At 38.7% G+C, this 17,805-nt stretch overlaps 1 protein-coding gene across 7 annotated transcripts in view; it reads left to right on the top strand.

Annotated features, from left to right (window-relative positions):
* LOC112651951 (disintegrin and metalloproteinase domain-containing protein 5-like) overlaps positions 1-17,805 on the top strand; it is a 134,492-nt gene that overhangs the window by 80,093 nt on the left and 36,594 nt on the right. For all 7 annotated transcript variants that reach the window (XM_049094832.1, XM_049094833.1, XM_025435504.3 and 4 more), the window contains 2 exons: positions 16,560-16,650; positions 17,188-17,407. In XM_049094832.1, the coding sequence (XP_048950789.1) occupies positions 16,560-16,650; positions 17,188-17,407 (311 nt within the window). The remainder of the gene's footprint in view (positions 1-16,559; positions 16,651-17,187; positions 17,408-17,805) is intronic.

Raw genomic sequence — 17,805 nt, 5'->3', positions numbered from 1 at the left:
TCATACGTATTTGTCTGTCTCTGTCTGATTTATGTCACTTAGTATACTACCCTTTGGTCCATAAATGTTGTCACCAATGCCAAGATCTCATTATTTTTTATGGCTGAGTAATATTCCACTGTATATGTGTACCATACCTTCTTTAACCATTCATCTATTGATGGACACTTGGGTTCCTTCCATATTTTGGCTACTATAAATAATGCTGCAGTAAACATAGAGGTGCATATACCTTTTCAATTTTTTTTTCTATTTGTTTTCTTTGAGTAAATACCCACTGGTGGAACTACTGGATCATATGACATTTCTATTTTTATTTTTTCAAGGAACCTCCATGCTGTTTTCCACAGGGGCTATACCAATTTACATTCCCACCAAAGGTGCATAAGGGTTCCTTTTTCTCTACATCCTTGCCAACACTTTATTGTCTTTTTTATTCTAGCCATTCTGAGGAGTGTAAAGTGATATCTCATTTTGCTTTTTATTTACCTTTTCCTGATGATTTTCTTTTCAGGTATCTGTTGGCCATCTGCATGTCTTCTTTGGAAAATGTCTATTTAGGTCCTCTGCTCACTTTTATTAATTGGATTTTTTTATGTTGAGTTATAGAAATTCTTTACAGAATTTTAATATTAACACCTTATTGGGTATATCATTTGCAAATACCTTCTCTTATTTAGTAGGTTCCTGTTTTGCTTTGGTGATGGTTTTCTTCATAATGCAAAAGCTTTTTATTTGGATGTGGTTCTAATAGTTTATTTTTGCTTTGTTTCCCTTGCCTAGAAGAGACATATCTAGAAAAATGTTGCTATGACCAATGTCAAAAAAATGACTGCCTTGTGTTTTCTTATAGGACTGTTATGGATTTGTACTTTATACTTAGGTCTTTAAATGCGTTTTGAGATTATTTTTGTGCATAGTGTGAAAAGGTTTTTTATTTTTATTTTCTTTTTCATTTTCATTTTTATTCTCTTTCATGTAGCTGCCCAGTTTTTCCAATACTATTGAAGACACTGTCATTTCCCCAGTATATATTCTTGCCTCCTTTGTCTTAGAATAAATGACAACATAAGTGTCATTTCTGGTTTATTTCTGACCTCTCTATTATGTTCTATTGAGCTATTTTTGTTCCAGTACCATACTCTTTGGATTACTATAGTTTAGCTGCATATTTTGAAATCTGGGATTGTGATATATCCACTTTTCTTTTTCTTTCTCAACATTGCTTTGTCTATTTGAGGTCTTTCAGGGTTCCATAAAAATTTTAATATTATTTGTTATAGTGCTGTGAAAAAATCTGTTGTATTTTGATAGTGATTACATTGAATCTGTAGGTTGCTTTGGACAGTTTGAAGATTTTCCAATCCATGAGCATGGAATATATTTCCATTAATTTGTGTCATCTTCAACTTCTTTCATCAATGTTTTATAGTTTTCAGAGTATAGATCTTTCACTTTCTTGCTTAAGTTTATTCCTAGGTATTTTGTTATTTCTGGTGCAATTATAAATGGATGATTTTCTTAATTTTTCTTTCTGCTACTCTGTTATTAATATACACAAGTGCAACCAAATTTTGTGTATTAATTTTTCTATCATGCAACTTTTCTTAATTCATTTATTACTTCTAGTAGTTTTTTGGTAGAGCTTTTAGTGTTTTCTATATGCAGTATCCTGTCCTCTGCAAATAGTGAGAGTTTTACTTCTCCCTTACTAATTTAAATACTTTTTATTTCTTTTCTCTTTTTTTTGGCATTCTTTTTTTTTTCTGTATATTTTTTTATTGGAGTTCAATTTGCCAACATATTGCATAACACCCAATTCTTATCCCATCAAGTGCCCCCCTCAGTGCCGAACACCCAGTCACACCATCCCCCTGCCCATCTCCCTTTCCTACCCCTTGTTCATTTCCCAGAGTTAGGTGTCTCTCATGTTCTGTCACCTTCACTGATATTTCCCACTCATTTTCTCTCCTTTCCCCTTTATTCCCTTTCACTATTTTTATATTCCCCAAATGAATGAGACCATATAATGTTTGCCCTTCTCCGATTGACTTACTTCACTCAGCATAATACCCTCCAGTTCTATCCACGTTGAAGCAAATGGTGGGTATTTGTTATTTCTAATGGCTGAGTAATATTCCGTTGTATATATAGACCACATCTTCTTTATCAATTCAGCTTTTGAAGGACACCAAGGCTCCTTCCACAATTTGGCGATTGTGGACATTGTTGCTATAAACATCCGGGTGCAGGTGTCCTGCCATTTCACTACATCTGTATCTTTGGGGTAAAACCCCAGCAGTGCAATTGCTGGGTCATAGGGTAGTTCTATTTTTAACTCTTTGAGGAACCTCCACACAGTTTTCCAGAGTGGCTGTACCAGTTCACATTCCCACCAACAGTGCAAGAGGGTTCCCCTTTCTCCACATCCTCTCCAACATGTGTTGTTTCCTGTCTTGTTAATTTTCCCCATACTCACTGGTGTGAGGTGGTATCTCATTGTGGTTTTGATTATATTTCCCTAATGACAAGTGATGCTAGGCGTTTTCTCATGTGCTTGTTGGCCATGTCTATGTCTCCTTTGGTGAAATGTCTGCTCATGTCTTTTGCCCATTTCATGATTGGATTGTTTGTCTCTTTGCTGTTGAGTATAATAAGTTCTTTATAGATCTTGAATACTAGCCCTTTATCTGATATGTCATTTGCAAAAATCTTCTCCCATTATGTAGTTTGTCTTTTAATTTTGTTGACTGTTTCTTTTGCTGTGCAGAAGCTTTTTATCTTGATTAAGTCCCAATAGTATCTTGCAATATGTATCTTGCAAGAAGTTACTGTGGCCAAGTTCAAAAGGGTGTTCCTGAGTTCTCCTCTAAGATTTTTTTTTGTTTTGTTTTGTTTTGTTTTTTTTTTCCTCTAAGATTTTGATGGATTCTTGTTGGATTCTTGTCTCATTTAGATCTTTCATCCATTTTCAGTTTATCTTTGTGTATGGTGTAAGAGAATGGTCTAGTTTCATTCTTCTTCATATGGATGTCCAATTTTCCCAGCACCATTTATTGAAGAGACTGTCATTTTTCCAGTGGATCATCTTTCCTGCTTTGTCAAATATTAGTTGGCCATAGAGTTTAGGGCCCATTTCTGGGTTCTCTATTCTGTTCCATTGATCTATGTGTCTGTTTTTATGTCAGTACCATATGTCTTGATGATCGCAGCTTTGTAGTACAACTTGAAATCCGGCATTGTGATGCCCCCAGCTCTGGTTTCCTTTTTCAATATTCCCCTGGATATTCGGGGTCCTTTCTGATTCCACACAAATCTTAAGATAATTTGTTCCAACTCTCTAAGAAAGTCCATCGTAGTTTGATAGGGATTGCATTAAATGTGTAAATTGCCCTGAGTAGCATTGACATTTTCACAATATTAATTCTTCCAATCCAGGAGTATGGGATATTTTTCCATCTCTTTGTGTCTTCCTCAATTTCTTTCAGAAGCGTTCTGTAGTTTTTAGGGTATAGCCCCTTTACCATTTTGGTTAGGTTTATTTCTAGGTATCTTACACTTTGGGATGCAATTGTAAATGGGATTGACTCCTTAATTTCTCTTTCTTCAGTCTCATTGTTAGTGTACAGAAATGCCACTGATTTCTGGGCATTGGTTTTGTATCCTGCCACATTGCCAAATTGCTGTATGACTTCTAGCAATCTTGGGGTGGAGTATTTTGGGGTTTTTTTATGTACAGTATCAAATCATCTGTAAAGAGGGAGAGTTTGACTTCTTCTTTGCCCATTTGAATGCCTTTTATTTCTTTTTGTTGCCTGATTGCTGAGGCTAGGGACTCCTAGTACTATGTTGGATAGCAATGGTGAGAGTGGACATGCCTGTCATGTTCCTGATCTTAGGGGAAAGGCTCCCAGTGTTTCCCCATTGACAATGAAATGGGCTGTGGGCTTTTTGTAGATGGCTTTTAAGATGCTGAGGAATGTTCCCTCTATCCCTACACTCTGAAGAGTTTTGATCAGGAATGGATGCTGTATTTTGTGAAATGCTTTCTCTGCATCTATTGAAGGATCATATGGTTCTTGTTTTTTCTCTTGTTGATATGATCTATCCTGTTGATTGCTTTACGAGTGTTGAATCAGCCTTGCATCCCAGGGATAAATCCCACTTGGTCAGGGTGAATAATCTTAATGTACTGTTGGATACTATTGGCTAGTATCTTCTTGAGAATTTCTGCATCTGTGTTCATCACGGATATTGGTGTCTAATTCTCCTTTTTGGTGGGGGTCTTTGGTTTTGGAATTAAGGTGATGCTGGCCTCATAAAACAAGTTTGGAAGTATTCCATCCCTTTCTATCTTTCAGAACAGCTTTAGTAGAATAGATATTGTTTCTTCTTTAAACATTGGATAGAATTCCCCTGGGAAGCCATCTGGCCCTGGACTTTTGTGTCTTGGGAGGTTTTTGGTAACTGCTTCAATATCCTCCCTGGTTATTGGCCTGTTCAGGTTTTCTATTTCTTCCTGTTCCAGTTTTGGTAGTTTGTGGTTTTCCAGATATGCGTCCATTTCTTCTAGATTGCCTAATTTACTGGCATATAGTTGCTCATAATATGTTTTTAAAATCATTTGTATTTCCTTAGTATTTGTTATGATTTCTCGTTTTTCATTCGTGATTTTATTAATTAGAGTCTTTTCTCTTTTGTTTTTAATAAGGTTGGCTAATGGTCTATCTAACTTATTCTTTTAAAGAACCAACTTCTGGTTCTGTTGATCTGTTCTACAGTTCTTCTGGTCTCTATTTCACTGAGTTCTGCTAGAATCTTTATTAACTCTCTTCTTCTGCTGGGTGTAGGTTTTATTTGCTATTCCTTCTCCAGTTCCTTTAGGTGCAGGGTTAGCTTGTGTATATGAGTTTTTTCCAATTTTTTGAGGGATGCTTGTATTGCGACATAGTTCCTTCTCAGGACTGCTTTTGCTGTATCCCAAAGATTTTGAACGGTTGTATCTTCATCCTCATTAGTTTCCATGAATCTTTTTAATTCTTCTCTAATTTCCTGGTGACCTTTTCATCTTTTAGCAGGATGATCTTTAACCTCTGCATGGTTGGTTTCTTCCAAATTTCTTCTTGTGATTTAGTTCTAGTTTCAAAGCATTATGGTCTGAAAATATGCAGGGGACAATCCCAATCTTTTGGTATTGGTTGAGACCTGATTTGTGAACCAGTATGTGGTCTATTCTGGAGACAGTTCCATGTGCATTTGAGAAGAATGTGTATTCAGTTGCATTTGGATGTAAAGTTCTGTAAATATCTGTGAAATCCATCTGGTCCAGTGTATCATTTAAAGCTCTAGTTTCTTTGGAGATGTTGTGCTTAGAAGACCTATCGATTGTAGAAAGCGCTACACTGAAGTCACCAAGTATAAGTGTATTATTATCTAAGTATGTTTTAACTTTGGTTATTAATTGATTGATATACTTGGCAGCTCCCACATTCGGGGCATATATATTGATGATTGTTAGGTCCTCTTGTTGGATAGATCCATTAAGTATGATATAGTGTCCCTCTTCATCTCTTACTACAGTCTTTGGGATAAACTTTAATTTATCTGATATGAGGATTACTACCCCAGCATTCTTTTGAGGACCATTTGGATGGTGGATTTTTCTCCAACCTTTTATTTTCAGGCTGTAGGTGTCCTTAGGTCTAAAATGAGTCTCTTCTAGACAGCGAAGAGATGGATCTCGCTTTTTTATCCAGTCTGAAACCCTGGATCTTTTGATGGGATCATTAAGCCCATTTATGTTCAGTTACTATTGAAAGATATGAATTTAGTGTCATCATAATACCTATTCAGTCCCTGTTTTTGTGAATTATTTCTTTGGGGGTCCTCTTTCTTTTACAGAGTCCCCATTAATATTTCTTGCAGAGCTGGTTTGGTGGTCACATATTCTTTCAGTTTCTGATCATCTTGGAAGCTCTTTCTCTCTCCTTCCATTCTGAATGAGAGCCTTGCTGGATAGAGTATTCTTGGCTGCGTGTTCTTCTCATTTAGGACCCTGAATATATCCTGCCAGCCCTTTCTGGCCTCCCAGGTCTCTGTGGAGAGGCTGCTGTTAACCTAAGATTTCTCCCCATAAATGTTAGGGATGTCTTGTCTCTTTTGCTGCTTTAAGGATTTCCTCTTTATCTTTGGAATTTGGAAGTTTCTCTATTAAATATGGAGGTGTTGAATGGTTTTTATTGATTTGGGGGGGAAGCTCTCTATTTCCTGGATATGAATGCCTGTTTCCCTTCCCAGGTTAGGAAAGTTCTCAGCTATGATTTGTTCAAATATGCCTTCTGGTCCTCTGTCCCTCTCAGCGCCCTCTGAAACCCCAGTTAAACATAGATTTTTCCTTCTGAGGCTGTCATTCATTTCCCTTAATCTCTCCTCATGGTCTTTATTGTTTTTCTCTTTTTTCCTCAGCTTCCTTCCTTGCCATCATCTTGTCTTCTATGTTACGCTTTCGTACCTCATTAACCCTCATCATTAGGACCTCCATTTTGGTTTGCATCTCATTTAATTGATTTTTAATTTCAGCCTGATTAGATCTAAATTCTGCAATCATGAAATCTCTTGAATCCTTTATTCTTTTTTCCAAAAAAAGCTGACCACAGCTTGGGGGCGCCGGGCGGCAGGAGAGTCCTCGCTGTCCCGGGGAGAGCGCAGGATCCTGGGCGGTGTCCCCCATCGCCCTGGGATCCGGGGCCTGTGCTGCTGGAATCGCGCTCTGGGGCCGCGGCTCCTGAAGGCAGCAGGGCCCAGACCCTCCGCCCGGAGCCGCGGCCTGAGCTGCTCCCCAGGCCCCGCCGGGTGCGCTCCAGCCCTTGACCGCGCTTGGCCTGGGGTCTGTGGCGCCCTCTCCCCCTGGGCGCACCTCCTCTGTTAGTGACCCCGGCAACCTGGGAGCTCCCTGCTAAGCACCTTTCTGATCCGGAAGAATCTGGGGCGGAGTTTTAAAGTTCCTGCTTCTCCAAGACTAATTGCTGTGACTAGAATTTCTAGGAATCTGTTGAATAAAAGTGGTGAGAGTGGGACATTCCTGTTTTATTCCTGATCTTGAGGAAAATTACTCAGTTTTTCACCATTGGATATGATGTTAGCTGTGGGTTTTTCACATATGACATTAATTGTATTGGGGTATTTTCCCTCTAAATCCACTTTGCGGAGGGTTTTTATCAGGAATGGATGTTTTACTTTTTCAGATACCTTTTCTGCATCTAATGAGATGACCATATTTCTATTTCTTCTTAATTCAGTTTTGATAGATTTTATGTTTCTAGGAATTTATGTGTTTTTTCTAGGTTGTCCTGTAATTTTTCATAGTAGTTTCTTATAATTTTTGTATTTCTGTGGTGCCAATTGTTACTTCTCATCTTTTAATTCTCCCTTTATGTATTTGAGCCCTCTTTTTTCTCAATGGGTCTGACTGAAGTTTTATCAATTTTTTTATCTTTTCAAAGAACCAACCAGCTCTTTATTTCATTGTTTTTTAAATTATTTTTTCATTTATTTCTACTCTTATCTTTCTTCCTTCCTTCCTCTAATCAACCTTGGAGTTTGTTCTTGCAAGTTGGAATGGACGCAAATGGAGGGGTCCCAGGGCTCTGTGCACAGAAGGCACCATGGCAAGATAGCTGAAGCTAAGGTTGGTGTAGGCCATATTGTCCCTGGTTACTCCATGCAGATGGTATTCTTGCAGGATAGCTGGAGCAAGGCAAGGCATGGGCTGGGCATTACCTGGGCACTTTGTGCAGGAGTTGCTCTTATGCAGTGGCTGGAGCTGAAACAAATGTGAGCTGGGAGGCCCCAGAGCTTTCTGAGCTGCGGATGTTCTGGCAAGCTATCTATAGCCAAGGTGGCCTGGTATGTTCTCTGGGTGCTTTGCATCTGTGTCACATTGGCAAGAGGGCTGGAGCTGTAGTGAGCACTGACTGGAGGTGTCTTGGTGTGCATAGTGCTTGAGCCACCTTGGAAGGATTGCTGGTGATGGTGTGGACTAGGATCATGGGGGTCACTGAGGTGGTAAGCCAAATAAGGAACTGAGGGTCCTCTCCTGTCCATAATTAATTTTTATATTTACATTGAATTTGCCAACATATAGTATAACACCCAGTGCTCATCCCATCAAGGGCCCTCCTTAGTGCCATCACCCAGTCACCCCATCCCACCCCATCCCATTTGCCCCTTCTGCAACTCTTTCTGTTTCCCAAAATTAGGAATCTCTCATTATCTGTCTTCTTCTCAATTTTTTCTCCACTCAGTTTTCCTCCTTTCCTTTATAGTCCCTTTCACTGTTTCTTATATTCCCCATATGAGGGAAACCATATGATGATGGTCTTTCTTCAATTGACTTATTTCAGTTAGCATAGTACTCGCCAGTTCCATCCACATCAGAGCAAATGGTAGATATTCGTCCTTTCTGATAGTTGAGTAATATTCCATTGCATATATATACCACATCTTCTTTATCTATTCATCTGTTGAAGGACATCATGGCTCCTTCCATGGTTTGGCAATCGTGGACATTGCTGCTATAAAACATTGGAGTGCAGGTGTCCTATTGTTTCATGACATCTGTATCTTTGGGGTAAATATGCAGTAGTGCAATTGCTGGGTCATAGGGTAGCTCCATTTTTAACTTCTTGAGGAACCTCCATACTGTTTTCTAGAGTGGCTGTACCAGCTTGCATTCCCACAACAGTGCAAGAGGGTTCCCCTTTCTCCACATCCTTGCCAACATTTGTTGTTTCCTGTCTTGTTAATTTTCGCCATTCTCACTGGTGTGAGGTGGCATCTCATTGTGGTTTTGATTTGCATTTCCCTGGTGGCAAGTGATGTGGAGCATTTTTTCATGTGCCAATGGCCATGTGTAGGTCTTCTTTGGAGAAATGTCTGTTCATGTCTTCTGCCCATTTCATGACTAGATTGTCTTTTCTTGGGTGTTGAGTTTGATACATTCTTTACAGATCTTGGATACTAGCCCTTTATCTGATATGTCATTTGTGAATATCTTCTCCCATTCTGTAGGCTGTCTTTTAGTTTTGTTGACTGGCTGTTTCCTTCGCTGTGCAGAGAAGCTCTTTATCTTGATGAAGTCCCAATAGTTCATTTTTGCTCTTGTTTCCCTTGCCTTCATAGATGTGTGTTGCAAGAAGTTGCTGTGGCCAAGTTCTTAAGAGGTTGTTGCCTGTGTTCTCCTCTAGGATTTTGACGGATTCTTGTCTCACATAATTTAGATCTTTCATCCATTTTGAGTTTATCTTTGTGTATGGTATAAGAGAATGGTACAGTTTCATTCTTCTCCATGTGGCTGTCCAATTTTCCTAATACCATTTATTGAAGAGATTGTCCTTTTTGCAGTGGATACTCTTACCTGCTTTGTCAAAGATGAGTTGGCCATAGAGTTGAGGGTTAATTTCTGAATTTTCTATTCTGTTCCATGACCTATGTGTCTGTTTTTGTGTAGGTACCATACTGTATTGATGATCAGAGTTTTGTAATACAGCTTGAAGTCAGGCATTGTGATGCCCCCAGCTTTGGTTTTCTATTTCAACATTCCTCTGGCAATTTGGGGTCTTTTCTGATTTCATACAAATCTTAAGATTATTTGTTCTAACTGTGAAGAAAGTCCATGGTATTTTGATAGGGATTGCATTGAATGTATAAATTGCTATGGGTAGCATAGACATTTTCACAATATTCTTCCAATCCATGAGTATGGAATGTCTTTTCATCTCTTTATATATTCTTTGATTTCTTTCATAAATATTCTGTAGTTTTTAGGGTATAGATCCTTTAACTCTTTGGTTAGGTTTATTCCTAGATATCTTATGGTTTTGGGTGTGATTATAAATGGATTGATTCCTTAGTTTTTTCAGTCTCATTATTAGTGTATGGAAATGCTACTGATTTCTGTGGATTGATTTTGTAACCTGCCGCATTGCTGAATTGCTGTACAAGTTCTTGTAATTTTGGGGTGGAGTCTTTTGGGATTTCTATATATAGTATCATGTCATCTATGAATAGGGAGAGCTTGACTTCTTCTTTGCCATTTTGAATGCACTTTATTTTTGTTGTTGTTGTTGTTGTCTGATTGCTGAGGCCAGGACTTCTAGGACTATGTTGAGTAACAGTGGTGAGAGTGGACATCCCCATCATGGTCCTTAGCTTAGGGGAAAAGCCTTCAGTTTTTCCCCATTGAGAATGATGTTTGCTGTGGGCTTTTCAAATATGGCTTTTATGATATTGAGATATGTTCCCTCTATCTCTACACTTTGAAGAGTTTTAATCAGGAATGGATGCTGTATTTTGTCAGACGAGTTCTCTGCAACTATTGAGAGGGCCATATGACTCTTGTCTTTTCTTTTATTAATGTGATCTATCACATTGATTGTTTAATGAATGTTGAACCACCTTTCCATCCCAGCAATAAATTCCACTTGGTCATGGTGAATAATCCTCTCAATGTACTGTTGGATCCTATTGGCTAGTATCTTAGTGAGAATTTTTGCATACATGTTCATCAGGGATCTTCATATGTAATTCTCCTTTATGAATGGGTGTCTTATGGTGGGGTGTCTGGTTTTGGGATCAAGGTAATTCTGGCCTCATAGAATGAGTTTGGGAGTATTACCTCCATTTCTCTCTTTTCAAATAGCTTTAGTAGAATATGTATTATTTCTTCCTTAAATGTTTGGTAGAATTCTCCTGGGAAGCCATCTGGCCCTGGACTTTTGTGTCTTAGGGGGTTTTTGATGACTGCTTCAATTTTCTTACCAGTTATTGATCTGTTCAGATTTTCTATTTCCATTTTGGTAACTTATAGGCTTCCCAGGAATGCATCCATTTCTTCCAACTGCCTAATTTGTTGGCATATAGTTGCCTATAATACATTTTTAAAATCATTTGTATTTCCTTGGTATTGATTGTGATCTTTCTTTTGTTTGTGATTTTATTAATTCTAGTCTTTTTTTCTTTTTAGTAAGGCTGGCTAGGGATTTATCTATCTTATTAATTCTTTCAAAGAACCATCTTCTGGTTTTGTTGATCTGTTTTACAGTTCTTTTGGTCTCCACTTTATTGATCTCTGCTCAAATCTTTATTATCTGTCTTCTTCTGCTTGGTTTTGGCTTTATTTGCTGTTCTTCCTACAGTTCCCTTAGTTGCATGGTTAGCTTGTATATTGAGTTTTTTCCAATTTTTTGAGAGAGGATTGTATTGCTATGTATTTCACTCTTAGGACCACTTTTGCTGTATTCCAAAAAGATTTTGAACAGTTTTACTTTAATTTTCATTAGTTTTCATGGATCTTTAAATTCTTCTCTAATTTTCTGCTTGACCCATTCATCTTTTCATTGGATACTCTTTAACCTCTACGTGTTCTGTGTTTCTTTTTTCTTTTTTTTAAAGATTTATTTATTTATTTATGATAGAGAGAGAGAGAGAGAGGCAGAGACATAGAAGGAGGGAGAAGCAGGCTCCATGCTGGGACCCCCACGCGGGACTCGATCCCGGGTCTCCAGGATCGTGCCCTGGGCCAAAGGCAGGCGCCAAACCGCTGAGCCACCCAGGGATCCCCTGTTTTGTGTTTCTTCTAAATTTCTTCTTGTGATTGAGTTCTAGTTTCAAAGCATTTTGGTCTGAAAATATGCAGGGGATATTCCCAATCTTTTTATATCTGCTCAGAGCTGATTTGTGGCACAATATGTGGTCTACTCTAGAGAAGGTTTTGTGCAGATGAGAAGAATGTGTGTTCTGTTGCATTACGATGGATTGTTCTGTATATATTTGTGAAATATATTTGGTCCAGTGTATCATTCAAGACCCATGTTTCTTTCATGACATTCTGCTTAGAATATCTGTCTTTTGCTGAGAGTGCCATGTTGAAGTGTCCTACTATTAATGTAGTATTATCTTTATATCTCTTTAATTGGGTTATTAATTCATTGATATACTTGGCTGCTCTCAGATTAGGGGCATAGGTCTTCATGATTGTTAGTTCTTCTTGTTGGATAGCCCCTTTAAGTATGATATAGTGTCCCACTTCATCTCTTACTACAGTCATTGGTATAAACTCTAATTTATCTGATATGAAGAATGCTACCTCAGCTTTCTTTTGAGGACCATTTGAATGGTAAGTGGTTCTCTATTCCCTCATTTTCAGTCTGGAGATGTTCTTAGGTCTAAAATTTGTCTCTTGTAGACAGTAAATAAATGGGTCTTGGTTTTTTATCCAGTGAGATACCCTACATCTTTTGATGGGGTTATTTAGCCCATTCATGTTCAGAGTAACGATTGAAAGATATGAATTTAATGTTGTAGTATTACCTATACAGTCCCTGTTTCTGTGGATTGTTTCTTTGGGCTCCATCCTCTTACAGGGTCCCCCTTAATATTTCTTGCAGAACTGATTTGATGGTCACATATTCTTTCAGTTTCTATCTTGGAAGGTCTTCATCTCTCTTTCTATTCTGAATGACAGCCTTGCTGGATAAAGTGTTCTTGGATGTATGTTTTTCTCATTTAATACTCTGCATATATCATGCCAGCCCTTTCTGGCCTGCCAGATCTCTGTGGAGAGGTCTGCTGTTCATCTGGTATTTCTCCCCATATAAGTTAAGAATTTCTTGCCTTCAGCTGCTTTTAGATTTTTCTCTTTAACTTTGAAATTTGCAAGCATCAGTATTATATGTTGCGGTGTTGGTCATTTTTTGTTGATTTTGGGATGGGTGTCCTCTCTATGTCTTGGATATGAATACCTGTTTCCTTCCCCATATGAAGGAAGTTCCTAGCAATGATTTGTTCATATATATTTTGTGGTCGTCTCTGTCTCTGTCTCTCTCTTTCTCCCCCCATCTTCTGGAATCCCAATTAGACATATATTCTTCCTTCTCAAGCTATCATTTATTTTCCAAAGCCATTCCTCATGGGTTCTTGTTTTTCTCTTTTTTCCTCAGCTTTCTTACTATCAACTTCTTTTCTTTTTTTTTTTTTTAAAGATTTTGTTTATTTATTCATGATAGACAGAGAGAGAGAGAGAGAGGCAGAGACACAGGCAGAGGGAGAAGCAGGCTCCATGCACCGGGAGCCCGATGTGGGATTCGATCCCGGGTCTCCAGGATCACGCCCTGGGCCAAAGGCAGGCGCCAAACCGCTGCGCCACCCAGGGATCCCTATCAACTTATTTTCTATGTCACTCACTCTCTCTTCCACCTCATTAACCCTAACAGTAAGAGAATCCACTTTAGATTGCACCTTAAAGTATTTTTAATTTTGGCCTGATTAGAGTTCAGTTCTGCAGTAAGAGAATTTCTAGAGTCTTTTATACTTTTTTTCCAGAGCTACCAATAATTTTATAATTGTACTTCTGAATTGTATCTCTGACATGCTACTTAAATCCATATCAAGTAGGTCTGTGGCAGAGTATTACTTCTGGTTCTTTCTTTTGTGGTGAATTCTTTTAGTCATTTTTTCCAGTGCAGAATGGCTGTATGAGTGAGCAGAGTTAAAAATATCTCCCTGTGATGCTTGCCAAGTAGTCACAGAAACTCACCAGACCCAAAGTCAGCCATATGCCAATCACTCAAGAAAGCACAAAAAATCTCAAGACCATGGGCTCACTGGTTAGGTTCTCAATAAAAGGCCTGCCAAAAAGCCTTCAGTGGCAACCCTTTCAGGACCCCTCTCACTCCTGAGAGCTTTCCCTGTTATCTTTGCTTAATAAACTTCTGTTGCTTTACTCACTCTCCATTGCCCACGATATTCATTCTTCGACTCTGAGATAAGAACCTACCTCTCCTGTATCACCATCATATGTTAAACATATATGCATAGCAAACTCCATTATTGTGTCCCATATGAAGGCTGTTTATAAGATACCAACTAAAAACAAAGATTGAGAATAAGGGATGAAAAAACATATACTAGGCAAGTCTAAATTTCAAAGAGCAAGTTGGTATAGCAATATAAATCAGTGAGAATAGTATTTAAGGTAAAATTATTAATGACAAAAGGATAATATGCGATTGGGAGAGGCAAGATGGCAAGAAGCATGTCAGAAGAATAAGGGTCCTCATTTCATTTGGTCCCCCAAATTTATCTAGATAGTTTTCAAACCATCCTGAACACCTATGAATTCAACGAGATGTAAAGAGACAGCAGTTGGGATGCTGCAGAGAGAAAAGTGATCACTTCCTACAAGGAAGGAATCTGAAAAGAAGCTGAGGGGATATATCAGAAGATAAATGGCAAGGGGAGGGAGCCTCAGTAAGCAACTGCAAGGGAGCAGTGCAGGGCATAATCAGGAACTTTGAAAATCTGCTCCTGAGAGAGTCTTCCCTGCCTGAAAACTGCTCAGTGGGGAAATAGGGCAGACTTGCAGGAGGGGCAGTGCAGTCTCAATATTCCCAGAGACAAAGTAAGAATAGGGGCGCCAGGGAGAAAGCTCACTAGCAAACCATGATCCAATTGTGGGACTTAAGCTTCCTAGGTCCTGGCAAATGGCTAGAAGGCAACAACCCCCCAAGGGCATCTGGGAGAGGCAGACTAGTTTTGAAGTCCAGCAGCTGAGCTCTCTCTGCCCTGAGAGTCCAGCAGCATACAGGAGTGGGCTATCCTCTGTCCCCTCTGGGAGAGGCGGAACCTGGGAGGGCAGAAGACAGCGAAAGCTCTCCCACCAGTAGGCGGCATTCAATTTGTACAAATCAGTACTCCCTGCCTGCCCCCAGGAGGATCTAGGCCAGTGTGCACTGAGAGATTGCAGTTCAGTACACGGGGGAGCTCTTGGCTCTTGGCTCTGGGGCTGGACACCATCACGTGTACTGAACCACTCTCAGTGCACACTGGCTCAGATCTTCCTGGGGGCAGGCATGGGAGCACTGCTTTGTACAAATTGAAGGGTGCCTAGTGGCAGGAAAGTTTTCACTGTCTTTTGTCCCCACGGGGTCTGCCTCTGCTGAAGGGAACCAGAAGACAGCCTGCATCCCTCTGTGCCAGGCTCTAGGTAAAGATAACTCCGGTGTTGGACACACACCTGGCTGGCTTCTCCCAGATGCCCTGGAGGGTTGCAGCATTCCAGTCTTTTACCAGATGGGACCACAATTTGCAGTGAGCATTCTCCTGGTTTCCCCTATTCTTACTGTGTCTCCGGGAATATTGAGGCTTCTCTGGCTCCCCTGTGATTCTGCTCTATTTTCCCACTGAGCATTCAGTCAGGGAAGACTCTTTGAGGTATTAAAGTTCCTGATATTCTGCTGCCCTGCTTTCCTACAGCAGCTTTCCATGGCTCCCTCCTCCACCCCCATTTATCTTCCTTTTCTCCACCTTCCTACCTTGTCAGAAGCTATCACTTTTCTCTCTGTAGCATTCCAACTGTTCTCTGTTTACATCTCAAGTTGAATTTGTAGGTGTTCAGGATGTTTTGAAAGTTACCTAGGTAAGTTTGGGGGACCAGATGAATCAATACCCTTACTCTTCTACCATTTTCCTCCTTCCTCATTCCTTTATATTCTAGTTGCTCTTTTAAACCATGGCTTTTTTTTTTTTCTGTGCTCACAGTGTCCTGGGCTGGTACAGGCTAGGAACCCAGGGTTCACTGAAGCAGCTGACTAGCTGTAGCATCAGGACCCTGCCCTTGTCTCTGCTATCAAGGAGGAGGGGATATGTAAACTGTGGTGTTCAGCAGCCACTCTGACCTGTAGAGTACCAGCATTTGGAGTTCTAAGGCTGGATCCCTTAAATTCTAGTTGCTCTTTTAAACTGCAACTTTTTTTCCCTATGATTCAGGGCAGATGAATCTGCTCATGGTCCCTAAATCCTATCCCTTCCCACTGTAACATCAGGGGTGAGGGTTTCCTCTGTTACATTGTCTCCATCTCTGTTGCAGTTCTCTGTGTGGTCTTTCTGTCTTTTCATTGTGCAGAAGCCATTTAGTAAGTACTTAGCTTTTTAGGAAGAATTTATAAATAGGTATAGATTTGGAGTGAGCAAGGAGGGGAGTTCATGGCCTTCCTAAGTGGCCATTTCAGACTGGACCCCCTTAATTTTTGTGTGTGTGTGATTGTTAGGATAAAGGGAACAGAAATGAGGGCTTTAGTGTTGAAGAAGAGTTCAGAAAAATACTCCTTGAGTTTCTTATCAGTATTGAATCATAGATACTCTTTTGCTCCCGTTTTGTTTGAACTAACACAAACTATATTTTCACATTGGGTAGTCAGCTAAGGAAGAAAAACAATTCAGAGGGCAAAGAGAGGACAATACTTCCAATTATTATATTTCTAATAATATAATGCCATATGAATAATGTTGCTGTTTATTTTCTGTTTGATATGAAACAAAGTCTACCAAGCTTAAAATGAGAAGCTCTCTTTTTAATCCTAGATCTACCTCAGCAACTTTTTAATTCTAATTAATTATAAACCTCCTTAAGTATCTCATTATAATTTCCAAAATCAGCTTATTATTTCTACAATGATTATTGGAATTATGTACTTTAATTTACTTGTTTTTTTTTCTTTTAGCTTCTAGAGGTGGTTCATTTGCTTGTTATGATGAAATAAATTCAAGAGCAGATAGATATGGAAACTGTGGCCGAGACTTTTGTAGTTTTAGGTATGTATTTAGAAATTTGTAGTTTTGTTTGGGATATAGGTTAAATGTTGCTAAGGTCCTAGAATATATGACAATTTATCACAGATTTCTTTTTTTTATGATCTGAGCTGTACCCATTGGCTACAAATGATATGTGTTCAGTGCTGATAATTTTACAACAATGATGTTTGTAGTAATAATTATTTATTCTATTTTACTAATGAAATAATTGAAGACTAGTTATAATTTACTAGAAATAATTGAAGACTAGCTCAAATTTCAGAAACTAATATAAGACAGACCAGGCTGTCAGATTTCAAATTTTAATTTTTCCCTTGGCACATAGCCTCACAAAACAAAAAATGTCACATCATACATAAATCAGTGTGCTCAAAAATGTTTTCTGAGAGAAAATTGTTGAAAACTGGAGTTAAGTTAGTAAGTTAATTTAGTAAAATTAGTTGTTAGTAAAACACTTTTTTTTAAACTTAGGTACATCAGCAATCTATGTTATTTCAGTAAATAATAAGATGATTTTTTCCTTCCTTATGCTTCTAGTAATCTTCTATGTGGAAAATTAGTCTGTGCGTGGCCACACAAGGCATTAGTATCACGTGCAAATTTGTCTGTGATTTACTCACATGTCCGAGAGGAAATGTGTGTATCTACATATCGAAGCAAAGAAAAGGCCATTAAAAATACATGGACAACATATGAAACACCTGAGGATAGAGATGATACATTTGTACAAGATGGCACTGTGTGTGGTCCTGCTATGGTAATTAGAACTACAAAATTTCCAGTGTTTAAAAAAAATTTTATAGTATACTCATTTTGGCAATATACCAAGCAATTCATTTTTAAATAGCCTTATTGAAATATTGTTTACCATAAAAATCACCCATAATCTGTACAATTCATTGCATTTGGTTAATATATGAAATTGTGCAACCATCACCATGCCCAGTTTTAGAGCATACCATTACTCTTGCCCATTTATCCATCTTTCCCCATAAGCAACTCATCCAATTTTCCCAGTTATTAACATCTAACAATGATATGGTGCATTTGTTATAATCAATGAACAAATCAAACATTATATTAAATAAATTCCATACTTCATTCAGATTTATTTTACCTAATGCCTTTTCCAAGATTCCACCAAAAAGACCATAT

This window comes from Canis lupus, chromosome 16 (assembly GCF_003254725.2).
Source record: "Canis lupus dingo isolate Sandy chromosome 16, ASM325472v2, whole genome shotgun sequence".
Taxonomy (NCBI): domain Eukaryota; kingdom Metazoa; phylum Chordata; class Mammalia; order Carnivora; family Canidae; genus Canis; species Canis lupus.
This window is presented reverse-complemented; position numbering and strand designations above follow the sequence as displayed.